Source organism: Danaus plexippus, chromosome 12, assembly GCF_018135715.1.
Source record: "Danaus plexippus chromosome 12, MEX_DaPlex, whole genome shotgun sequence".
Taxonomy (NCBI): domain Eukaryota; kingdom Metazoa; phylum Arthropoda; class Insecta; order Lepidoptera; family Nymphalidae; genus Danaus; species Danaus plexippus.
Window position 1 is genome coordinate 5,070,162 of NC_083545.1, and position 27,717 is coordinate 5,097,878.

Consider the following 27,717-nt stretch of genomic DNA (forward strand, 5'->3'; position numbering starts at 1 on the left):
TAAAAATAAATCAGATTTAGGCCAATATTCAAATAAAAGCAATGAAGAATTCCTTTTGCAATGTATTATTTGAAAAAAAGTTTATGATGATACTTTGATCATACAAAACAACACGAAGCAAACGGAAAGAGCATCGCCTTCGTTCAGAAACACAAAATATGTTAAAAATATTTGAAAATACAAATAGTAACTTTATTTATAACTTTTAAATTAAAATAAAAATGAAGTTATTTTATAGATATATTTTATTAAAGGCAATTTACTATACTAAAAACAAATACATAATATAATATATCATAAAATTGTGGAAGAAATTTGATATTTAAATTTTATAATTATATCAATTGTACTTACAATGAGTTATATTTTTTTCTGTAACTGATTTAAAAAAAAAAATAAAAAAAATTGTAACAGGTATTTTGACAACTGAAATTATAATGTACACAATTTGACATTTATCATTTGACATAAGTATGTGTCAAACTTTAGTTATATGAGGCTAGATTACGTCTTATGACAGCAATCAGTTATGTGTTGTCAAAAGTTCGTACGATAAACATGTGGAGCATTGGTATAAAAAGATCGTGATAGATAACATTGACTTACTTTAATAACATAACTTGAAATATGTGTTGGAAATAGTACTTAACTTGAAACTAGTTACTTAAAAAAAATTTAAAATGCTTCCCGGTTACGGTCCTGTGACGCAAGCCCTTCTAGGCACCATTCTGACGTGGGGTCTAACTGCAGCGGGGGCTGGATGTGTGTTTTTTATCAGAGGAAAACATGTAATGAATCTTGCTTCTAAAGATCGTCTTTGGATCCGTGGAATATTTGAAATTGGAATATTTGTTTACTTTCAGAGAAAATTACTAGATGTGTCGCTGGGTTTCGCTGCTGGTGTGATGACGGCAGCTTCTTACTGGTCCTTATTGGAGCCAGCGATTGAGATGTGTGTGGAATCTGGATTATATGGTGACAAAGGGCAGTATGCATTCCTGCCGGTAGCTGTGGGTTTCTTGTTTGGTGCTGTGTTTGTATTTGGGACAGACAGATTTCTTGATTACCTTGGACTCAACTCAACAAACATGATGTTATGTGAGTATGTTCTATTTAAACAATTTGTTTTTTACTTTTTAAAATCTTTTTCTTTCTTGTTTTTTTTTTTTTGTTTTAAAAGAGTAATTTGAATTTTTAATTATTGTAATGGTCATTTAGTTTTCTTTGTTTTAAGTAATTCTTTAGTTTTTATATATAATTTATATTATTGATATAACCAATTTAACTTTTTCTAATTTTTATTTACATTTTCATAACCTATCATTATAATTATAAACACTGATGATTTCTAGAGTGTCACTAAAACTTAGTTACCTATATTAGTTTTCCTCATAAAACATTAGGATTTTATTTAGTCTGTTCTTTATTAAATACAAAAGACTAAACATATATCTATTCAAATGAAATTTTAAGTTCTTCAAGAATTTTTTCATTTGGCCTGAAAAGAAAGTTTTCACTAAAAAATTTGACACTCGTCCTGTCTATAAAGCACTCAAAAATTTCCCAGTCGGTTTTGGGTTAATTACTTCAACTTAACCTACATATACGAATAAATATTGGGCATCAGTCATCACTATTAATAATAATAATAATAATATTATATTTCTATTCAAATGAAATTATAAGTTCTTCACGAATTTTAAGAAAATTGTGTCTATCAATCAAACATCAAATAAAAAATTAACAAAATATCTATGATATGTTAAAATGTTGACACATTCTTTAATATACTTCTGGATTTCTCATATTCATCAAAAATTTGCTTTACAATCACCTTAAATATATCATTACAATTTATAAAATTTGAAAAGAAAACTTACAATGATGCCGCGGAGAATGAATTACGAATTCGATTCACATTTATGTTATTTGTCACAGGAATAATTACTTAATAATAAAATTTTAATAATCAGGTAGATATATTGAGTAGATTTTTTCCTATGTAAGACCGTTAAGTATGAAGTTGGAAACTAATCTATGAAATTATTTTATTAAGAGAACAATAATAATAATTTAATTTTAATGAGATAATTATTTATATTTAAATAAATTTAATATTTCATTCACAAAGAAAAAATATTTTTCATGTTCTTCATGATGTTCTTGCGAAGATCATATCACAACGTAAAATAAAAAAGTAAGCAGTGGTGTTGCTATAAAATTATCTTCCATACAGTTTACATACAACTTGTAACATGATTTTATTTTTATCTATAATAATCTTGCGAAATTTTAAATTTTATGACGCCATATTTATTTTCTTCCAAACTTACTGTCATTATTTTTTTCTCGTCTCATTTAAACCTCATGTATGTCGCCAGTACTTAACTTGACATAGATTTTTGTTTATATTAATTATATTGTAATACCTATATAATCTACTTCAATTGTTGACAGAAAAGGTACAAAATTATGTTTCCTTGCTGTAGCATTTTTCTTGATTTATGACAGGATAAAGTTTAATTGCAGTCGTTTAAAATGAAACAAACTAGTTTAGTGACAGAGATGATAAGAAAACTAATATCACTTTAATTATTATTCCTATGTCTATAAATTTGTGTGACTGTAATTTATTATTGATTAAATATTTTACAATACAAATAAATAGAACAATGAATCATTCTTTTGCTGGAAATGACATAATGCCCTCTAAAAACTCATTCAAAAAAAATTAATTGAAAGTCATACTGCAATTGCAAGATAATACTTTACATTCGCTATGTTTTTGATAGGTTGTTTTTTTTTTGGATTGACAAAAGAACATAGACTTTTATTGACTTAAACTCTTTTTGTACAGCCATATTATAAAACCTCATTTTGTTTTAAAAACTTTCCTTCACATTGGTAATTCGAATTTTGAATTTTTTTTATAATGTCGCCTGTAGCGGCAGTCTTCAGTGGACTGTATGAACATTTAAAAGAGTAGGAACTTTACATTTTCATTTGATAATACTCTTATAATAATTTATAAAATAGAAATTAGTTGTGTGTTGATAATATTAAAGGTCTTTCGATACTATTTTCAATTTTCTGTCTTCTGATAATTCGTTTCAAGATATAAACTATTTGTACTATCATACACATTGTCAAAATATACCTTCATTTATAAAAGTCTTTATCGTTCACATAGTAAATACGAAGCAGAGTTAAGCAATGTCATTGTGTGAAAGATTTTATATTTTATTGTTGTTTGCACAACTGTTTTATATTAATAGTTAACTTAAAAAATATTCACCTTAAATCGATATACGGTTTTTTTAAAGACTTCATAGAATTCGATATTTGAATTTTGTTTACGGTTTTATTATTTATATATATTTTTAAAACGTACCCCTAGCCAAAAAGCCTATGAGTATAAGTGCCGAATAATTCTGTACTAGGTATCGTAGTATCGTGCAAGGAAAAATGATCTTAAAGTCTAATGAAGCTAAAGTAGTTTTTTACTAAATTGAAAAGTTTGTTTTCACTAAATATTTCTTGTATAAAATAAATCCGTAAAATGTATGAAGTAATACATAATTAAGTACGTTGTTTCTCATAATAATAATAATAAGCAAAACAATCCACACAGAGTACATCTAACTAGTTTATCGCAAAGTTTTTTCATTGCGAGGATTTTTATGTATTAAAAATTAAATTTATGTAAAAATGTATATATTTTTCTTCATGGCCAGATTCTACGTAACCATACCAACATATATGCCCTGTTTAAGAATAACATATGTCCCGTACATTTTTTTTGAAAGTCAATTAATTTTTTTTAATGATTATTATTTTATATAGAAAAATCAATAAGATTATTTTACCTTATAATGCTCGTACCATACCGTATGATTACCACAATTTTGCACGTCACTATGTATTCAGCGTTTCCAGTATTCCATTCATGAAAAGCGCATAGTATTAACGTACGTTATTGAATGAAAACGGGAAACTCTCAGTGTGTCGTGTGACATGCAAACTACTGGTAAACCAATTGTTATCTAAACGGACGCTGCAGTACGTTGATTTATATGAAGATAAGAACGGTACTCTTATAAATGAAGCCATTGATGCCATGGCATTTTATACATGTATATGTATAATATATGAATTATACATAAATCTATCTCTGTCTACTTGTCAGTTTCATAAATAATCTTCATAGTTCTAGAATAAAACAATTAGTCATTTCGTTGCCGTTTATATATCAAAGAATATTATTTAGATTTTGGCCATCAAATATACAAAAGTACGTTAATGGAAAATATATTTGAATATTTTTTTTAATATAGTTACTTGGTTTTTACATTTAGATTGAATGTGTGGTTTAAATCTTGCAATATGTGTGTCTATCACAAATTTTTGTAAGCGACTTGGTCCTCGTGGACTTCGGGATTACGTTTAGAGTGAAAATTTATAAATAGTCTTTGTATAATGTATATGTCAATTGCTTGCAACCCTAAGCGACATCTATAGTGCGTTTCACGTGACTTCACACTATATAAAACATAATCGTGCGGTGACGAGAGGGAATGCGGTGACGGATGTCTAATATATATTTAAGTAAAGGTTCATCATCATAGATTTTGAAGTTTTTGCGTGAGAAAGCAACGAACGTCCCTACATCCTAACAAACTTTTGAATTTATAATGTTAGTGTATTTGTGATTGTTAGAGATATGTTTATTATCTACACAAAGCGTACCAAGTTTTAACTCGTTCGCATTACGATACTCTGAGGGGCTGTAGTAAGATAGGTGAGGGTAGTCACGAAAAAGTCTATACAATAGAATATATAGATGACTGATAATAATATGTATGTATAATGATGTAATAAATATCTGAAAATTTCTAAATAATTAAAAAAATAAAGCAGTATTCTTAATATTTTTTAATTTATTTTTAATATAAATTAATACTTTTATTAAATGCTAGATACTTTTAAAATTCAAAACTTAATTAACTTAACAATATATGTTATTGCAATTTAAAAAAATATAACTGTTTCACATGATGATATCCAAGATTTTCGCTTGTATTTAAAAATGAAACTAAATTCTTTGGAAACTGCTCGATTTTTTTAACCATTCGTATCCCAAAAACTTATTATAAATTTAACTGCTCTCGAATTACTTTCTATATTTTGAAATTGTAGAGAGCTGACGTATGCAAAAAAAAAAGGTAATTCAATTGATACTAGTGTAATTAATTATATAAATAATATAATATAGTCCGTTATTTTTGCATCAAGTCGATACTTCACTAATAATTTTGTCGTATTCCTCGCTCAATGTATCCCTATCATGAGGTATTTGGAGCATCGTAGTGATAAAAAAAATTCAAATAAAATCCAAAACATCTGTCATCATCAGGTACAGTTGACACGTTGCCTTAAAGCAACTGAAGCGATACATTCCTCACGTTGTAGGTTCGAATCCTGATCGTGTCAATGAGTTAATTTATTTATTTGAATGGGAAGCCAACGTTGTATATAATTTTAGATCTTAGTCCTTATTAATAATAAATACTCCACTTCATAACATTATTATATATTATATACACAACATTCATAATATGTAATAAAATGAATTTCGTTATATATTTTCTAATTAAATTTTTTATTTAAATATCAATGACATGATTGCAATGTGTCATTTCGATGTGTGAACTCTTAAAATAATTAAACTATTTTTTAATGAAAAAGTAACTAACACCCGTCCTCTTACCAAAAACCTGTTATGAGATATTCGCAATTTTCAATAAAAATACCAAGTCATTTTCAACCGTTAGGTTATTTAATGATTCATTGAGTTTAAGTGAATTGGCTCCTCGGAAAACTAGTTTTTTATATATTTTCAAAACAGTTTTTTCCTTAAACCGTAAATTAATTACAACACACGCATACAAATTAACTGCGTATAACTCAGAACTTTAATGTTAGGTCTTTATACTAGAAATAGTTTAATTTTAACTTTTGTATTCTTTGCCGTTGTTTCGATGATTTTTTGAGTTAAAACACATCTACTTATACATTATATTATAACGTGACTATAACAAGTCTGGCAATAAATACTGTTACATAAAAACTCATGCTTTTTATACTATTTAATTATTTTGAATTTGGAACACGTATATTCAAAAGTTCTTTCGATTTTGGGACATTGTTATATTTTTTCGTGTTCATTATCAAATTACAATTTGGGTATTTATACAACAGTAACACCCCATGCGTTAAAGAAAATAAGATTGCAGTGATCGCCTCGTACTAATTGGGTATGAAGCCGTCTGTAATATTCGAGGCACTTCAAAGGCTATGTATCAGCCGTATGTTCGTACAGCGTACTATCAACAGATACAATAAAACTTCCTCAGTCAAAGACCAGTTCTTTATGTCAAAATTCGTCGTCACCCCATTAGGAAACCAAAAATCTTATCACGAAATAGGAAGATTTCCGTTATGAGTCTTTCGTATTATCAAATAAGTCTTAAGCTCGGTGCTCATCGTCTATATAAAAGACTCGCCCTAAATCAATCTTTAGAATTAAAGAGAGCGGATCGATCAATACGCCTTCCATGGAGAAAGGCAGGTGAAAGGCACAGTAATAACAGAAATATCCTCTTTAGCGATGGAACAATTTTCACGATTGAAAGACACTACAATGTGCAAAAGGATAGTGTAGGTATAAAAGCAAAGTGTAGGCTCACAGTTCTACAAAAGCTGCTCAAGTGGTCGGAAAGATACAACGTGGTCATCACCCCGCGCCACTGATGGTTTGGTGGGGCGTGTCTTATCAAGGAGTCACAAAAGTATATTTTTGTGAAAAAGGAGTCAAAATTTCTCGGATATATAAAGATGCAGTCTTGGATCATGTTGTTAAACCTCTCAGCAATACAGTTTTCAAAAATATACAATGGACTTCCATCAGGAATCTGTATCTGTTCTTGATTTATCATGCTTATTCATGCCTAGCTCGAAAGCAGCGCTCCGAACTCTATGAGAGCTGAAGACTTGCCCTTATCTAGATGAGACCTCAACCTTTTTGAACTTCAAATTGTGGTCAGTTTTAGAAGACATGGCTACTGGTCTTCTCTAAATTTCACGCTGACATTGATGATTTCCTTTAGAAATAGTGCCTAACCCATAGATCTATGGCCAAACAGATTAAAATCCTGTACAAGAGTGAAGGGTGGCGCTTTCGAATAGGATAGTTTTTTAGGCTGAGACTTAAATAAATATGAAGGTATAAATATTACGTCATTAAAAAATACATTTTATGGCTGGCCTTAGTAATAAAAGATCAGCTGGTATTCGTCAAAACTAATACTTTTGAATTTTTTCATTAAATTCATCGAAATATCTGTTATTCATGAATATTTCGACGACTATCGAAGCCATCTTTTTAATTAACACTCATGCTAACAAGATTTTACTTTCTTTAGTACTGGATTTCTATCGCCAATATAAAAGCTGAATATATCAAGATTCTCGGTCAGATATCTTAGGAAAGTAATTAATTAAACTTAATTTTTTCCATGTCTTATCTATACAAAATTCATAGCATATTTGTATGCTGTTATCTGACTTTCCCACAAAGAACTAATAATTGAGAAAGTTATCCGCAATGTAGTTAAATGAAGAGCAAATCTAAAATTTTAATTCAACCTCAATTTTAACTATGATTAGTTCTTTCGCTGTCAAAAGATTCTGTTTCATTTAAATTTTGTCAGGAAATTATGTTAATGAAGTTGCATGGCCCTACATTACTGGAACCTTAGTATTTAAGACATTAGCATCATCATTTCAATTTCCACTTAAACCGCTATTTATATATGCGTACATCAGTACTAATAAATAGCCGTAATTTGTGATAACGTTATCAGTGTTTGGTTATGGATATAATATACATGTGATTATCTATCTGCGTGTATGTTTGTTACTCGACAACCGAAACTATCGTTTGAGAATGTTTCTAATTCTATTAAATTAATTATAAAAATTGATTTAAAATCTATATAAAAGTCCACGTAAGGAAATATATTTGCATGTTACTCTGTCGTTCCCTAACCACTTATTCGATTAAAATGAAATTTTCCATACGCGTTAGACATGGTGGTGAATATAAGCCATTATAACCAGAGAAGAATTCTCCTATATATAGATATAGACATCATTCAAGTAGCTGCCAACTGCCAAGCAAAGTGGCAGCAAAAGCTAGTATACAGTTCTATTATAGCTAGCTAGTATACAGGCTTTAGAGCGTTTTATCGTATTATTAATTTTAATGGTTTCGTTCAAAAGTACTGCAATCGATTTCATACTTTATTCAACGCGGTAATTGTTTATATCCTGTATATACACTTGAAAAGTAAACAGTGAAATGCAGATTAAAAAAAAATACAATAAAAATACGCAGGCGTTTAAAAAGTATTACATCAAAAAGGTTGTAATGTAACTATGCTATTCCTCACAATTCGGTTCTTAAAATATCTTTAATAAAAATATAATCCATGTAAAGGGAATTAATATTATATATTAAAATGACGTCACTTTAGGGTCTGAATCTGTATATTCTACTTGTATTCTATAATGTGCCCGAAGTTAATTAAAGTTTTTATCTATCTATCAGAAGTTGGTCATTTTTTTTCATTAAAATAACACTTTATTAACTATTTTTTTTTTACCTTTTTAACGGCGACGTAATAAAATGGTACGGATTTATATTTTATTATGGCCTGAAATATATAATATGGAAAATATAACATTGTATAGTAATTAAAACTAACATTGCAGTCACATACACGTGGCGTGATCGTACCTGTTTAGTTATAATAAGACGTTATATTATGCGTTATTTATTTATTGTTGTATTTGTCGAGTCTATTAAGCGATGTGACGTTCCAGCTATAACGAAGAGTAAGGATTCTAAAGAGAAGGTGGAAGATTTGGAGATGATGACGGCGCTGGCCAGGCGACCATCCAATCCTACAGTGGTGACCATGGAGACCCAGCCAGCCGAGTTCGCGGACTGCATCAGCAACCAGCACACGGCGCAGAGGAGAAGGGGCCACCACAACTCGCAGCATTCTCTGGTAAATTAACTTAGATTATAATTTACATAACAATATATTTATTTTGTACTTGCTGTATAAATTTTACCCTATCTCGATTATAGAGGGTGTTCATTAAAATGAAACTAATGTTTTCGGATGTACTACGCGTTGTTTCATCATTTTAAACTACCAACCCCCGACGATGAGAAATCTCATCTCGCCTGTCTATGATCACGGTTGCTGCACAGTAACCCTAAGGTCGGGAGCATTATTATTATATATTTATATTGGCAGATCAATTGAAGTAGATACGCACATACTAACTCAGTAAGAGCCTATTCACTCGAACCACGACACCCAAATTATGATTAAAGTAAACAGAAGCGCTGCAATACTTTTAGAAATTATATGTTTTTTTCAAATTATCTTTGATATTTCAGACAAGCTAATGAATATGTAGGAGGTTGGTATTTTTCCAAATCTGTAATCAACAGTCGTGTTAGAGCATTGAAATAGTTTATAAATTTTATCGGTAAATACGAAAGAAGTATAGAATTCAATTATTTTTTTTTTAATATCTTTTGTTGAAGTCGGTTTTAGTTGCAAGGCAACAGTTTAGGTACAAAATAAAAGAGTCGGAACTCAATATGCATGATCATGTGAAGCCACGAGTTTAAAAACAAAAATTCGAACCGAGAAATGTGAATTTGAAAAACTAAATTTATATGGAAGATCAATGTATTGTATGATATTTCTTTTTCGATATAATAAATTTATTATAAGTAGGTATATTTAATTGATTACGACACACATTACAAATAACTCTCTTGATACACACATATCAATCAGTGAAGTAATGAGATCTAAGACTTTCGCGAGTTTTGTTCATTTAAATGAAACTAATATTATTCGTATATACAACGCTAACCGAAACGTCGGGAGTACGTAGTTTTTTACAAATATATAACACGCGTAGTATGTCCGAATAATATTAGTTTAATTTAAATGAATCAATGAAGATTGAGAGTATAGTGATGCCAAACAACGGTATTTATTTACGACTATTAGATCAGATAATAAAGAAAAAATGCTAATATCTAATAAGTACTAATAATAACATGAAAATATAGTTCACGTGAATAACAAGTTTCTCTCACTAGTATAGCACCATTAGGACAACTCTTTATGGTTTTCCTTGTCTTTTAAAGCGACTTCATCAAGCGTTTCCTATTTCATTGATTAAGATGCTATCCATTGATAGGCGGATGTTGTCAATAACGACTCCGTCAATGTCTTGACTTAGACCGCTTTTCTTTCTCGTTAAATTATTTGCGTATAAACTGTCTGGTTTCAAAAACTCCATTGATATGAAAAATCTATTTATTTGAATAAGTTTTCCACCCTTAAATACTCAAACTAACCTAAATTGTAATGACTTGCGATGTATCGGGTGTAATTTAAAATTTGAAGTGATTGCGGGTACACTGTAAGTATTCAAAGAAAATAGCTAACCTTCCAAAAAAAAATTATTCATGTTTCCTAATAAATGAAATTACTTAAATTATGTGCTTGTTAAATTGAGACTTAATTGAGACATAATTGAGACTTGTGAATATAATTAAAAAATCACTCTCGTGATATTTCATTAGTTTTAAGTAATTAACCTTGATGTATGAAGTGAAATACGATCTATGGACATGATGACTAAATCATCTCGAGCCTTGCATTCCAAATGTGTTTTAAAAAAATTACGCGTAAAGTAATCATCGGATGATATTGCTAAAAAAGTATTTTATGTATAGGAATTCGTTTGTCAAACCTAACCTTTCAGATAACATATGTATTTCAAAGGCTTACGATATTTTTAATATTCTCTCTCCCCCCCCCCCCTCTCTCTCTCTATTACATGTACAGTTTATAATGTTAACGTCCTGCTACTTCTAGAAATCTGACAACGGAGATGGTGATAGGCGGGATAGCGTGGCTCGAGCCTTAGAAGCTCGTCAGTCACAGTGGAAGAGGATAATGCTGCTGGTTGTGGCCATCACAGTACACAATATACCCGAAGGTCTGGCGGTGGGGGTCGGCTTTGGAGCGGCTGCCTCATCACCTACAGCCTCCTTCCATAGCGCCAGGTTAGTGATAACGGATAGCATAGCAATCTTCTGCCATGCCTTGATGATGATGAGGAGCCTCGATTTGAATTTAATGAATTTATCGTGCTATGAACCGTATTGAGAATTTGGTATTTATTTTAAGGTGGTAGGATTTTGACAAAACTTAGTAATTGGTGAAGTATCGAGCGAGTGAACTTAAAAGGTTTCGTTTATATTAAACTTAGTAGGGTCGGTGACCGAACCCGACCTAGCTGCAGGTGGCTTTGAAACCTAGGATATTGCACGGACATTTAAAGTTGCAGAAATTCCCGAAAACCAGATATTGCTGGAGAGCTGGGGTTTACAATTATTTTCTTTAAAGTCCTCTTCGATCCCATGTGTGTTTCAAAAGGTAATCGGGGTCAAAGGTCGAAATTTGAGGTCATAAAGAATCTCAGTCCAAAGTTGTGTTCTTAGATTTCATGTTCATCAATGTAACACTCTTTTCTATAGTTTTGTTCTAACGATTCTAGTAAAAGTTATCGGAACGCGATTAAATTGTGGTGATCGTGGTAAATTTGATAAAAATGCTACTAAATCAAATTACTGCTAAATAAACCGTGGGCATCTTCAGTGAAATCATTTAAAACCTAAAAGTAATCATCGGTATTTTTTTCCTAAGAGTTGCCATTCGTGAGACATCGCGATTCTAGGAAGTCACATTATACGTGATAAACACACATGCCCACGCCACCTGTGAGGTAGCGTACTCGGCGCGTCTTACGTTCTTCAAAAAATTTATCTGCTTATCCTTAATGCCAAAACTATATTTTATTTTTACATGCGATACCCGGCTGCGACACTTCGTCAGTGCACAGAAAGGGGCAAACGTCAGTATTCAAAGTATACGAAAAAAACATTTTCAAAATTGTTTCCAGGCCTTAAACAATAATCGCGGAAGTTACTCGCTCTCTTCTTGCGGTTGTAGAGCTCCAAAAAAAATTACTTGCATTGATAAATACGGACACTTAACTTTTGTAAAAAAAAAATAATCGCGAAACAAGACAAGTACGACTATCATGTTTTCCTCCACCATCGGCATCTGCTGTTCAACACTTGTATCTACCACTATTAGTGTACTATCAGTAGTTTTAGTAGGTCTGTTTCTAGTGTAGTATCAAGTTTAAACAAGGCTGGACTACCAACAGAAGACTAGAGCTGGGGCTGGTTTAGTCCTTGTTAGGGAAAAACTCATCAACACAATTTCTTTGTAATTGCAAAAAAGGTTGTAGTGCCAAATGCGGCTGTGAAAAATTCGGGTTTCTGTGTCCCGCTGTAAGTACCAATTGGTCAGTTGTGTGCAATAGAGGGAGATTCTTGTGCTTTTCAAGACTATGAATCTGATTCAAATTTCAAATTAAATTCAAAAACAACAGTTAACAATAATAATAGCAATAAGAAAGTTATATCGACAACTTGACGGGTATACTGTTCCCTTAAATTATCCTAACATTGTTATGACAGTTAATAGAGTAGGCGTACAGGGGAGAGCACGGTGACAAAGGCGCCGAGTACGCTACCTCAAAGGACATGTGTGCTTATAACGTATAATGTGACTTCTTAGAAACGCGATGTCTCACGAGCGGTAAGTCTTAGGAAAAGAATTATAAGGACGGTTGTAGATAATTTTGAGATCTATAACTTTGGTTTGAGGTTTTTTTTTTTTTATAAAACTTACCGCCCTCAAATTTTGACCATTGACCCCGATCTTTGAAACACACAGTATCGATAGGGACTTGCAAAATTTTTCTTTCCGGGAATTTTTGTTATTTGACCACTATTTTAATTCGGATTTGACCACACCATCGATATGATCGGGCTAAGTAAGCCTTGTAAACTGATTTATTTTTTTCTCACTAGATGTCGCTACCGGTATATGTTCAATGTTGATTCACGAAACAAAAATTATTTACCTAAAATTTTTAATTTTCTAATTGTCCTTTTAAACCATAGAAAAAGCGTATCAGATGAAGAATTATGCTATAAAGAAACAAAAAGATATCCCTATTACAATAGAACAATGATTTTATTGAAAATAAAAAAAAAATCAAATCAATGACATAAATTACATCCGTTTCACAATACATGTGGAAATGTTATCACTGGTTCAGCATAAGCAAGCATTAGAGAACAATGAATAGCTTAGTTTATTTAGCGTCTTTTATATGTTTGGAGTTAATTGTGACACTCCAGTCCAATCGCAATCTTAATATTAATTGCAATTTTTTTTAAAACATTTCAAACCTCGTATGATTGCTTTAACGTTGAATTTATTTATTTTGTAACCGTAAATTTAGAAAATAAACAGTGTTCTTACGTTGTCTCTTGGGCTTATCTTATTTCATTAAATTATGTACTAACGCCCTTCTACTGCCATCTAGCGGCAAAACGTGGTACTCTGTGCCGAGGAACTATACGATAGGTCGTATGGGAAATAATGCTGATTGCATTTTTATAATACAGATGGCGCTATAAGTCTTTTTAAGCTTTGTGTGATACATTTATTTAATTCATTTGAATATTATCAGGTGTTCATTATACATACTTTTTAATGATAATATTTTTTATAGAAACATGGAAATCTTTTCCATAAACAATTATGTAAAATTTCATGAGTGTGACAATGTTTTAAAAATCGTGCATAAAATTAATGTACGTTATAATTAAACTAAACTGTATAGGCAAGTTAAATATGTGATAATTTATTTAAAACCCACTATAGATTATAAATAAGAACGAATGGAAATATAACCAAATACGGTAAAATCTATTGCGCGCGATTGGAATTGTGGTCGCCATTTTGTTACGTCAGACGCCGAGACACCGGAGGGCGCCGTTGCAAGAATTTCATTGATAAGTTGCCGTAAGTGGGATGAAACTAGCTCCACTATGGATCCGACAATAACTGATTAGCTCACCACTTACAATTATATATGTATTAAGAGTACCTTTGAAGTTACACACACATATATAGGTAATATATTATATTTAGTGTATGCAATAAAATTTTTGTTTTTATCTTGAACATACGTCTTAGATTTTTTTAATTCGATAGTTATATTTGGATATACCGTTAATTAATAAAAAAAAGGTATTTTTATAAACACATTTCATAAAATCATCATATATAACGTGAACCCATTCCGTAATGTAATTCCAGAGCGCTTGTTAAAAAAAAGCACGTCTTTTATAACGTTGACAGAGGTTCATAACTGGCATTCTTGGTGGTCGTTTGGCGAACTATAAAAAAATATATAAATTTGAATAAAAAAATCGTTTCAAAATGAAGAAAACTGTGTAGTTTCAAACGGTTTTTCATATCATCACTATCACGCCCACTCCGCGCTGAATGTCCTTTGGTTCTGTTACGTCAATAGACGATCATAAAATATTTTAAACGTACCAAAGCTTAATACATTTTACATACAACAGTGATTATTTCAAATGACTTATAAGTCTTACCTGTTTTAATCGATTCTTATATAAAAATTATATCGATCGAGAAGCGTGAATGAAGTAAATGAATTCTAGGTCCATCAATATTATTTAATTCAAATAGCATATTATATAATTTGGTGAACGTGTCCCTTATAAGTCAAGTCATTTAGCTATTCCAAGATATCGTTCAGGGGGATAAGTTTGTCAATAATGAATGACCGCGAAAGACGTTCACGTGGATTGAATGTATGGAATAAAATATATTGTAACAGTATTAATTATTCCGGATATAAACAATTTATTTACGAATCGTGATTACAGAAGATGGAGCAGTCGTAGGATATAAGATATGTCCTCAGTGAGATGGGTTAGTTGTGGTGGTACTAGTATTGGCGAGGAGTGATGTTGGATAGTAGATCCAGAGCCAAATCGCGTGGCGGGCGGGGTCGTTGACCGCCAACCGCGCAGACGTTGTCGTCACCGACTACGCTGTTATGAAACTGTTTCACTGAAAATTCCACCGACCCGCCACATCATTGTACACCAACCTTGAGGAAATGTCGCGTCGTCTGTGCCGCCGCGTGGGTGCAACCAGAATATACTTACAATCGTTTAATATTGGCACAGCACGGAGCTTGGCTTGAATTTAAGAAAAATTACACCCGCACCAAAGTTTCCGTCGGTCTATATTTGGCCGTGTTCAAACCTACATTCCCATACCTATGATAATGATATTACGCATACTCGCCGTTTCCACGCGTACTATCCTACATTTATTAAATTGCAATATATTTCATGTACAAACGATGGTCCGCGCCGGTCCGTGTGTCATTCTCTGTTATAGATTATTTTTAGATACTAGAACAATGACCAAAAGCTGTGTCGGCTTGTAAACGTGAAATGTAACGAAGTTTAAGAATATGAGTTCTGTACGACCGTTTGAACTGTTCAGTTGTAATATCTTAAATATTTTACTACGACTGACTGTTGAAAAAATACGATTACGTTTCGTAAGGACTCGACCATCGTACGTACTGAATGGTAAATGTAACTAAAGGGAAACATTATTAAGGAAAACATAACAAATGCATAATAAGTCGTCTGAACAGTTCAAAACACTATTTTCATTTGTTAAAAATTAGCTAGCTGTACACATATTTTATAGTTGCTTACGGTCGCTAAAACTGAATTCTGTTTGGTAAACAAATGTCGGACGTTTTATTCTTAAACACAAATATAATTCGTACGTTTCGAACTAAAAATAAAACACTCACAACGATACCTTTCGCCCCCTTTTTTTATATCCTTAAGTGTTAAACAAAATGTGTCTCAAAGAATCAGTTGCGAAATAATTGACGGACTGTTCCAAGCGTTTCTTTGGTGTCGTATTAAATGTGAGATACTCGTAGTAGCATCCAGCTTCGTCTGAATTGTATTTAAGTTAAATCAAATAATAATATCTAAACGTTTTGAAAATATCATAAAAATCCCGAAAGTAAGTACTTCTTAAATAACAAACAGCCATCTCATAAAACATTCGACACTTTTAAATAAGTAGAAATTTGTAAGACATAATTGTAGGTTCGCTTTAAGAAGAGTAGCAAAAAGAGGATTTTATTCAAAGTGACAATTAATCCTTGTGCGTGTTTTACTAATTAATGACATGGAATTGTAAGTTGTGACACAAGAACTGTCACTTGCTTTGAAACCTTGTAATAGGCAAGTAACCATTCGTTTTTGTGTCCTAAGAAGCGTTAGGGATCGAAAAGAGCTCTGTTTAAAATAATTTAATATAAAAGGGAATTTAAAAAAAAATCTAAGCTACGTCTGGGATCAGATCACCGTCATATAGGATGTCCGAATATTGTTCATACATTTCATGCTCTCGGTATTTAAAAAAGCAAGCGTATTTTTATTAGACCTATTTTAAATTTTCCCAGTCATTTCCTTCAATTTATATATAATTTTAAAATGAATATAATAAAACCCGCTGTCGCCTGTTCGCCTGTCGTTCAGCTGTGTTTTCCTAGAACCTCGGGTGGATGCACGCCCCCCCGTCGATCGCCTTCGGAATTCCATAATAGCTGTTACTTGAAACCTATCATAAATAAAATAATTTCTGTACGATTTTCATCCCGTTCTATGGTATTTCATCAGTGTTAACCCGCCGTCAGTATCATTCAAATGTCATAAACGTTTTGTTACCGATGTCGAGTATTCACATTCCCGTTTCCGTGAACCGCAACTGAATAAGGATGATTTGGTTGAAAATAGTTTTATTAAAACGTATGCCCGCTGACGGTGCCTCCCTGCCTGATGCATGTAGCACAAGTTCCTCACTGCCATTGAACTAAATACGGTGATGTTTTTCAACGTAAATAATAACATTTCCGCAACAGTTAAGATTATTTAACGAGCAAAATCATCGGAACTAACTGCGTGAAGTTGCGGTTGTTGTTACAACTAGATAATGAGAGCGCTATTGTGTTTAGCTTATTGGAAATACGTCAGCATAATGAGATGAAAGAAAATTCACCTATGATATAAATTCTCCTGAATACATTCGTAATCTGTATAGAAATAAAAATCGCCTTAAGTTTTTACGTATATAATATATAATTCATATGGCATTATGATAGTGAGGTATATACTGGTACCTTACAAGAGCGTTAATTTACATAGTTAATGCTGATGTTAAGTGGCCCGAGGCTCGGGTGAGGCAGTATCCCGAGCGGAGGGTGGCGCCCGCTCGTAATGGAGGCCGGCAGCGCTTTGTGCCCGCCGCTGTTATTATGCAGATTAACACCGGCGGGAATTTGTTCAAATATCGTAACAAGCTCTCCTCGCTGCGCCGGCGCCGACCGCGCTCGCTCTAATTTACGATTCGTCAGGAGGAATGTGTCGGCGTTCGCTCCTTCTACGGATTTTGGTGCTGTTTTCTACCTTTTATATTATGCCTGCTGTGTCATTTGTTTTTTTTTTGTTTGTTTGTTTGTTACTCCGGTGTGAATACATCGTCGTCTCGGGATCGGATCCGCGAACTAATAAGGCGTAAAATAATGTCTTGCCTGACACATGTAAACCTATGGAAAATATCTGTCTGTTAAAATCATTATAATGTCGTTTAAATTATTTTTGTAAATTATTTATGTTCTCAAATAAAAGTATTGAATTCATCGGAATTTATATTTAAAAAAAATTCGTAATATCGATGTTGAACGCAAAATTATATGATAAATGAGAAAAAAATGTATTTAGATGAAATGGTAAAAGGTACATCAATATAGCATGGCGTCTGAAAATCCGCGCACATTTAGACATGAGTTAAGGAGCAAAGTGTGTGGGGGGGGGGCATGGGGGGCAGGTCCGGCCGCATTCCTACGAAGCCTGCGACCCTCGCATGCCGAACTTTCTGCCGCTTTCCCAGGATGGAATTCAAGCCCGCCTAATGTTACACATCTAACATCGGAACTCTTTTGAATTCACTTGCACTGCACAGTAAGAAAGGCGCACTTCATTACACATTAGGATCGATGTTTTTGTTCACATTCTTCATTAATGTAGATTTCTCGTATATTTCACTGTTATTTGTTTCACACTTTAAACGTTTCAAATCTAATTGAAATTTACCAAATGAACTACAACAGGCGTCTGTAAATAAAAACGTCATGAATTTGGTGACGTTAATTTTTTTTTTTTGTTAAATAAATGATTGAATTGTATTTATACATTTCCTTGAAGATATATTTTGATATACATGGCTTTGCGATAACAGACTAAATAGAGCGAAGATGGTAAAAAAGTGTTCCGTGTTACATTGTTCAATGAAAATATTCCTTTGATGTTTATAAGATATATAAATAAAAGCCTTTATCTAGTGTAAGGCTTACACTGACAAACGGAAGAAAAAAAAATATGATGCATGTTTTACGGGTCTTAGAGATCTTTGTCTACTTATACGAGTTGCGTTATGAGTACTTATTCAAAAGCAATATAATTAGAAATACTACACTTTCATTGTTCTCCATTCACAAAACGTTATATAGTTTATGCGATAGCAACGTATTTATGAATGAGAAACTTCCAAACCATCGTCTCGAACTCGTACTATGGTCATATTACGGTACCAGGAAGAGTTAGTGATCGTAAGCCATGTTAACTCTCAATTGTTTCCATCACGCCATAATAAATGAATTAGTTCCTAAGTTCATTTCACAAGTTTTTATAACTAATAATATATTTTATATAGTTTTTTTGTCTGCCTGTTATTTCACGTTCATGGGATGTAGTACAGTTTTCAGTTCGCACGGATAAAATGCGAGAACGAGGCGCTAATGATGCATCCGTCTAACAGCGGTGGTGCCTTTCGCGAAATATCGTTAATATGTTGGTTTTGTTTTTACAAAGATTTCTTATTAAAACTCAATTAAAAATATAAAAATATGGCGATCCCGTCGTTACAATCTAAATTCTATAGCTCGGGACGCAGAGCACAAAGTTGTTTGTGTGCAATGGAGGCAATTAACAAATGCTCGGAACTGGTTCACAAAAGCATATACCGATACATAAGACGAGATAGCAATAATTAGCACTTTACTTGCATATACTATGTTTGTATTAGTCAATTTATAATATATATACCCATTATACAAGCTCTGCCCAGAGTTTTGCTTGCTATCTGCAAGGGACATCACTCTATAGTCTACATACGTACTACCGTTCTATAGTTTTTGTGTAAAACACATACATACAAACAACCAAATAAAGAAAAGTGGATTCGTAATCTGTAAATAAATTATAATATGTATGTCTTTATTCATAACTACGTAAAATGCACTTGTTTTTACCCGCTCTGCCCCCGTGATTGGTGCATGACCCCATTGGTATGCACCACGTGCGCTAGGTGGTACCTACGTCGATGGTATGCGCAACTGTTTACTTTTTAATTCTCCTTCCCCCCTCCCCCTTTCCTCTCCCCACCGCCACCGCCACCACCACAAACAATACCCAGCCATGGTGTTTCATAACGAATTCCTCTACGTACCGACTTTCTCTCGCTCATATTGACATTTTTTATTTTTGTGCTGATTCTATTTATGAATGACTTTCAGAATTTTATTGTTTATGGATTTTAGTTTCGGTTTTAAAGAATGTTGTTTTTTTTTTTTTTCGTATTTGCGATAATTTTTGTGAATGACCATAAGATTTGGGCTGTAGTGAATCGACATTTAAATATTGGTTTCAAGTAATGTGTATTTTTATTCGTCCTAGCTTGTGTACTTATGTTGGGGGGATACTTTTCATTTCATACATACAGAATCTTTCAATATCTTAATATATTTCTTTTTTAATCCAAAGCGATTTCAAAATAATAAAATTTGCGGAGGATTGTATCAATTATATTGTATTCAATGGCTTCAAACTCTGCATTCAACAGACAGATAATTTAATGTTAAAAATTCCACAAATATCATATTAAGATGACGTTCACAAAAATATTAGAATAATGTTTCTATGAGATCGCTATATATATCACATATTGGATTGTGGGGAATAGTTATGGCAACAACGGTAACGTGAGATAGGTTTAACATCGGACGTAAATAGTTCGGATCAGTGAACTACGGTTGTAAACTCTAAAGGATATTTGGCGAAAGCGTACCGGATATTGTGGCGGAAGATGCGCGCGGTCTAGATGCGCTTTTACGATTTCCTGTGAGCATGCGCCTCGGCTGCGGACACGCGCGATAATGACTCACTGCTGGTTCATAACTCATTCACTATTAACAGTGCTATATGTGTCATGGGATGACGGAAACTTTTTTAAAATAATATTTGACTCATTTCATTCGTCCATATCCATTCACAGATTATTAATATTTTTTTTTATATAAAAATAACACTTAATTGTTTTAATAGAGCACGTCAGGATCAGCGTTTTCACGTCATGTTGGACGTCAGCGGTCAGTGATCGCGTCATTGGAGCAGTAATTGCCTCTTACATGACTATATTCCGATTTTCCCATTAAAGGCGAAAACCTCTACCATGTTATTATAGAATGTGATCGTTTATTTATCGTTACATTATCGTAATATCTGGTGTATCATAATTGTTTTTGTATCACAAAAATATCTTACATACATAGACGGGACCAAGGTAAACAAATGTATAATATTTGTTTTACATGGAATCCAATGCTGCATGATTTATGCTATGAATCATTGTTAAAGCGGATGGGTTCCTGTGATCTGAATAGTTTTTCCAAGAATCCATTATGTTGCTAGTTGAGTGTACAATCTCGTCAGTTTGATGCCGCCCTTGACACGGGAGCTATGTGAATGGGTGAGTAATGCTGTGTGAATAACATGCAGTCCCAGAGTACCGCGACCTGCATGTAGTATGAGACTGAGGCTCACTCTCCGGAAACACCCGAACATCCATTGAGGTTCCGTCTTAATCTTGACTGATGCTGGTCGAAACATCAGTATCAATGTTAATGTATTTATTATATAGAAATCATTCGTAATTACATATAGTCTATATATACTATATTCTCTATCCTACTTATACATATATAATAAATTCAGACGTCGCAAGTAAATTAAATTTCACTCTGTAAGTATACGTTAGTATAATTAAAAAAAGTACGTATAATATGTCGGATGTGAATGTTGTATGTACGTTTGTCACGTGTCCTGTTAATGATATATTCGGAACACGTATATAGTTGTTATAATCGCTAGTGTCTGAGTAACGTCGATGGATCGCTGGGAATGCAACGTCGAAGGAAATCCGCGCCGGCGCCTTTACTTGTTAAATACACGGTGTTGTCATTCACTGACTCAACTTAAGTATTAGAAATATATAAGTTATTTACATATACCGCTCAACGAGGTTGTATCTAACTTACATCAACGTTATCTGTTCAAGAATGTCAGCATCAAATAAGCTTACTCTATTTATTTATCGTTTCGATTTTATATTTCGATATCCCGTCCGCAAAGCCTCGTAGATTGTTTAGCTGATAGTTTTAAAAAGAATCACACATGTAATATAATTTCGCTGTTCATTTTCAAAAATAATAAAGTCACAGACAGTTATGAGTCATTTTTGGCTAGACGTCTTGCTAACAGACGAGACGACCTTACCGATTCGACCTTATTTTTTTTTAAATCAGAATGCGGCTGTGTTTACATCTTTCTCTTTATTGTGACATTTTTGGCCGGCCTCCAGGTTGCGACAGTCAGCAAATCGCCCATCATATAAATTTCATCGCTGGACATCGCTAACAACTTAATTGTCAGCCATCTTTGTTTTAACGCGGACAGATATTTCAAAACTTCAATAGGTTAAAAAAGATTTCAATTCGTTTCATTGTATTCTATAGTCGACTTAGAATAATATATGGCAAATAAACTCGTACAGTTTTCCTCATGTTATGATGCTGTTTATGTTAAGCGGGATGTAATGGAATGTTGGCACTTGGCATTGCCTTTCTCTACAGCACGCAAATTAAGTTGTCGAAACTTAAGTGGCGATTCGTTGTAAGTTTATTGTTCATATATTTCTCTGTTGAGATTTCTCGTTGTCGACTCGTTGCTGCACGCTCACAGCCGGATGTGCCGGGAACGACTAGTAACTGTATCGGAACTGAGTACAGCGTTTTATTCCACCGTGGATCCGCGACAACCAGCGCGCTGATAACGGAGTACAAATTTTTGGTATAGCCTCGAATAGGGACATTTATGTACAAAATATGTTAACGACTCTGATGTATTATCATTAGTACTTAAGGTTGAATAATATTAACCTGTTTGAAGCTAGCTGTGAGTCGCTCGCCGCGCCGGACCACATTCCTCTCGGTTTGTAATAGAACTTTGTACTTGGCCAACGTAGCGGTACCCTTTGTTTCATGGGCGACCGCCGTCCTTGTTTCTCATTTAATCGATCGGATGTCTCTCATGAATTTTTAATGTTAATTTAATTCTGTCCTATTAAATCTTATTGAAATTTATGTTAATTATGAAATGTCGAAATTAAAGAACGGCGTATATAGTTACCGTCCTAGCGTGAGACGTCAACGTGGACAAACGAGTCGGCGTTCTCACAGGAAACCGGCGCTCGATGCGAACAGACGCGTCGCTGATGTTCTCCGATAGGATGCCAGGGCTGGGATGGCTCTGTGTCAAGGAACGCGAGTCCGGCATCAAATCCGTGCGCTTGCGCGAATTGCATTCCCATGCAGGGTAACGGCGCTGGTGTCCCCGTCTCCCTCTAGCCCGAGGCCTCTCCGCTAGCTCTCGCTCTCTCAACATGAATGAACGCGCCACGGAATGCGGCCTGATGACGTGTCCGGCGCCGACCGCCGCCAGTCTTGATGCACTCTAACATAGGCTTAGTTCCACCATCCTGGAGGTCCGATGAGCATATTTATCACCGTGACACTGTTACGCGCTGCGATTCTTAAGTCTCTAGCGTAGAATACGATTCTCTAGTTTGTATTATAATTAATTAATGTATTGTAAGTTTATTGAGATCTATGTGTTCGTTTTGTCTGCAACTTAATAATGTCTGTAGTAATTAGTTATCAGTCAAATTCCGACGAGTGTACATCAAACGGTGTGGTCAGATATGAATTCCTTAATAGACTCGTTTTCTATTTCTATTTTAATCAATTAACTAATGAAGTATTAATAATTTAATTAGTTATATTAAGGAATCCGCGCTCGTTTTTTATATGTATGTTATATCTTTTAGTCTAACTTAATTATTTCAAAATCTTATCTACACAGTTCGAACACATGTCACGCGATGAGCAAAATTAAGCGAATTTATATTTAGCTATTGATGGATGTCCTTCATGTTTTTTTATAACAATCATAATCTTTGTATATAATAAAGAATATTGTATACAGTAATGGCGAGAATCGTTTAATTGCGTTGTTGGACTATTCGAGCACGGTTAAAGAGTGCGGAGACTTCGCTAATAGTCTGCGCTGTTTTCAGACTTTAAAGTGAGACTAGCGGTCTCGGTGGAACATACCCCCCACACCACCATCCTCCCTCCCTAGACTAGTCTCCTCTATTATGTATGTGAGTATTAATTACACATACAACGATCACAACCAACGGGTAATATGAAACGCAGTTCCATCTAACGGATGGTACATCGCCGTGATGATAGATATTGTTTTTGAATAAATGTCTCGCGTCCCGCATATTCATTTGCTATATATACGTAAGGCAAAATATATATTATACCTATATTTATAAAATCTCTATTCGTCATAACATACATATGAGTCGTGTAACATTGTCCTTTGTACCGATTAATTATTCTCAGTACTTGGATTATACAATTCTCGTGTAAGTAGGGCAGCTTTCGCGCAATGTCGATCTCAGCTATGCGGAGGCAAGAGGCTGGTGTTAGCCTCCCAGCGGAGCCCCGCTGTCTGGCCGGCTCCCCCCCTCTCCCCCGGTGGCTGCGCTGCTGCCGTCCCCCCCACTCCACCACCGCCTCCCCCTCCCACACCCTTGCACTTTCGCATGCGATACCTACCTAGCGCAACAACCTCAAACTAAAAATTCGTTTCTACATTTTAATTACATTCGAATATTATAAATCAGCGCTCGTGGCTTTTTTTTTTATTAAAAGCTTTTCGGTCTCGGTCTCAAGTTTCTCAGTTTCTCTTTGCATTTTGTATGTGAAACAATAATTCACAAACAGTTCTGGAGTTATTTAAGCACCTTATAATTTATACATATTTATTTATGAAAGGAAAATCACACCGATTCATCTTAAGCATACTACGTACTTGTAACGAAACATGTTAAATAAATATTACATAAACCTACAAATTCAATTGAGTCACAACATGAGGAACCAATAAAAGAAACGGCAGTCAGTTTTTAGGTCAACCGAACCCTCGTTCTATTTGTGGATTCACTTATCCCTCGATGTTCTTTCGTCCCCACAGTTCACTGAGGGCTGCCCACTGAGGGTCTTGCTCCATTAAACAGACTCGAAGATTCATAGAAATTGAAGAAATAATTATAATAGAGAATAAATAAGGCTGAGAAGTAAAGAAATATTTTTTCTTTACTTATATGACAACACTATAGTAAAGTATGGCAATAAACTAAGACGTGCGTAGAGCAAAAATAATCTTCTATATTAAATGCTGTTAATTCCATAGCGTTGTAATCCTCGTTTTCTATTTTGCATTTAATTTATTTTTTTTTGACATATTTTCTTATTTGGAGCAATTTTAATTTTGTTTTGTCTGATAGGGAAACTCGTAAAGAAGTTAAGGATTATCATAGTAGGTACATGAGGAAAGAACAGAAAAGAAAACAATTATATAATCCTTAAAAAGATGGCTAGAATAGTTGTAAATGCAATCGTACTTTTTGTATTTCGTTATTACCTAACTGATAGTCAAATATGACTAAATAATAAAAAAATTACCTACATGACGTGTAACTTAATTTCGGATAATCATAAAATCTATTGTTGAAGAAAATAAGGATAAGCCTTGAGAGGAATCTGATAGATTTTTAGATATGAATGTACGTTTATACATGTGTGTGAACGGCGCTCGGAGCTGGGCGTTCGGCGTACGGCAGACGTCGTGTTTAAGCTAAGTGCGTATATTATTAGAAGGCTCTAATTGAACAAGTGCGATGATGTCGGCGCGTCTGCGTCCTCGTAACAACGATTGCGACAATAAAGCGAGGTTATGCAATGTTTGGTGGAAATACCATGTACACCATGGTGAGGGCTGCGCTCGAGGCCGCTTCATGAATGGATCTATGGTATGTGGGTCAGGGTGTCGTCAATGGGCCGTCATGTCGTGCGCCCCCATCCTAACGTGTCGTGAAAGTTGCCGCTACTTTCGCGATCGTTCTTCCTCCAAGGACAATATCGACTCTATACCCTCGTGATTAAGTCACATTTTGTCCGTCTCCGTCTGACATTCACATCCGTTTTGGCGTTTTGTGTTCGGCGCGACGCTTTCTGATGACCGAGTCCGCTAGGACTCTAAGTCATCGTAGTAAGGTCCATAACGTTCGGCCGGTCGTAAATATCGGCCGCGCCGTATGATCGTGCATAGGAATTCACTTCCGGGTAGGTCGGAAAGTGAAATGGTCTCGTCTGTTACGCAATCGGAATCCGGATATATCCGGTGTTCCTCTGTTCACTTATAAAATTTCTATACTTGTCTGTTGACATAATAAACTCGCTGATTCGTTTGAGGCGATGTCGAAATACGTTACAATCTCGCGCCCGATGACCGACACTGCAAAATTTTATGGTCCATTGGATACATTTATACATATTTTAGTATAAGCGTGAAGATTTTATATAAAATAGGAATTCTTAATTGATTCGTATCAAATGTGTCAATGACTCCGCCGTGGAATTTATATATTTTATCAATCGTATCTTCATAACAGTTTTATATTTGTCGTTACTTTTATATTTTTTTTAATATTAATTTATATTAATATACACAGAACACTAAATTCACGGACGGTGTTCGAAGTTGCTTTATATTTAGATTTAATACTAGCGTGTCCTTTATGAGAACTTTATAAATTAAGTTCGTAACATAAACCGTTTTGAATTTATTTTTATAAAATAAATAACCGCTTTAGTAAAAATATATTAAGATGTAGTATTTATGATGTTTTTGAACATTTAACTTTGATCTGTGTTGTCATAATGATGTATGATAGATGCGTTTAGACTATGTGATCGTAAGTCGCCCGCAGCAGCTTTCACCTCTCGGCTATTGCCGCGTGATTTTTAACCCATTCAAGAAAATCTCCCTATTCTACCAATTCTTACTGCCTTATCTTTCACTATCTTTTATCATACAAAAATATTTAATTTGTGAATAAGATGGCAGAAATGAACAGATGATAGAAAAAAATTTAATTTAACAAAACGCCTGAGTAATTTTAAGTTTTTGAAACATATAAGCGATACGCATAAATTATAAAATACATAGACTTATTTCACGAACAAATATAAATTAGAGCGAATCCGTAAACAAAACCTAGCTATATTCAAATTCAAAGTATAATGCATTACGTAAGACCGGCTATGACCTTTAAATGCGGGAACAGTTGAGATTTAACGGCTTCGGAGGCTGTACAGTTAGCTACATTCCTAGCCGAGGATGGCAGGTGCGATGTGGCGTCCTCTCGTGGAATGTCGCCTCTTCCTCCCATCTAATACAGCTCAGTAAACATGTACTATCACACACACAGTTCCGTAAATTGAACTGAGATTTTAAATTCTATATAGATATAGATTGTTTGTGACCGAAGCGAGCAAACAATCGTTTAAAGTTAACGCCAAACTGGGCATAGCATTCCAATCGCCTAGGGGAATGCGACGTATGACATCAACAGAACTGACATTTGGAAACTTGACGCTATTGTTACATTCCTATTGGCGCAAAAATTCCAAACGAGCTTGTAAGAAAAACTGCCTGAACTTTTTCACCGAAGATGTTCTGATAATGCGCTAGGACATGTACAAACACACGTTGAAAATTAATAAAATCCTATTTGTTTTCTATATGGGAAGTAATGTGTACACAGCTTTATGTATGATTCAATTCAATTATCTTGGCAGATTTTATCGTTCGCGTCATCAAGATGATGTCTCGAATGCCATAAGCGAGAACAGCGCGTGGGCGGCCATCTGTAACGTGGAGTACATTATTACCTAAATGTCAATAAAGTAATTGGTAATCGGAATGTTCTTCAAAGTCGATAGAAATCAACAAATAGGTTTGCGATGCGTTCAGCCTTTGGACAAAAAGCGGATGCTCTATAAATGGTATATAATAAAGGAAATGTTATAAAAAAACTATATTATATATCAGCGAACTGATAACGCAATCATCGGATGAGTAAATAACGCATCTCGAAAATTTAATGATGCGTTGCGATGGTATACGTCGAGGAATGCGGTTTGGATCCCGTCACGTTAGAGACGTTGAATGGCATCCGAAAA

The 27,717-nt window shown here is 33.9% G+C and overlaps 1 protein-coding gene and 1 long non-coding RNA gene across 2 annotated transcripts in view; one reads left to right on the top strand and one right to left on the bottom strand.

The window, feature by feature from the left end:
* Window positions 1-512: 512 nt before the first annotated feature.
* Window positions 513-27,717, top strand: part of LOC116772410 (zinc transporter ZIP11) — a 36,315-nt gene continuing 9,110 nt past the window's right edge. The window contains exons 1-4 of the mRNA XM_032664602.2: window positions 513-788; window positions 864-1,098; window positions 8,944-9,131; window positions 11,037-11,227. Coding sequence (XP_032520493.1) covers window positions 681-788; window positions 864-1,098; window positions 8,944-9,131; window positions 11,037-11,227 — 722 coding nt within the window. The 5' untranslated portion in view covers window positions 513-680. The remainder of the gene's footprint in view (window positions 789-863; window positions 1,099-8,943; window positions 9,132-11,036; window positions 11,228-27,717) is intronic.
* Window positions 17,656-23,674, bottom strand: LOC133319134 (uncharacterized). The gene is made up of 2 exons (XR_009752829.1): window positions 22,748-23,674; window positions 17,656-17,769 (listed from the first exon to the last, which is right to left on the bottom strand). It is a non-coding gene; the product is annotated as an uncharacterized LOC133319134 (long non-coding RNA).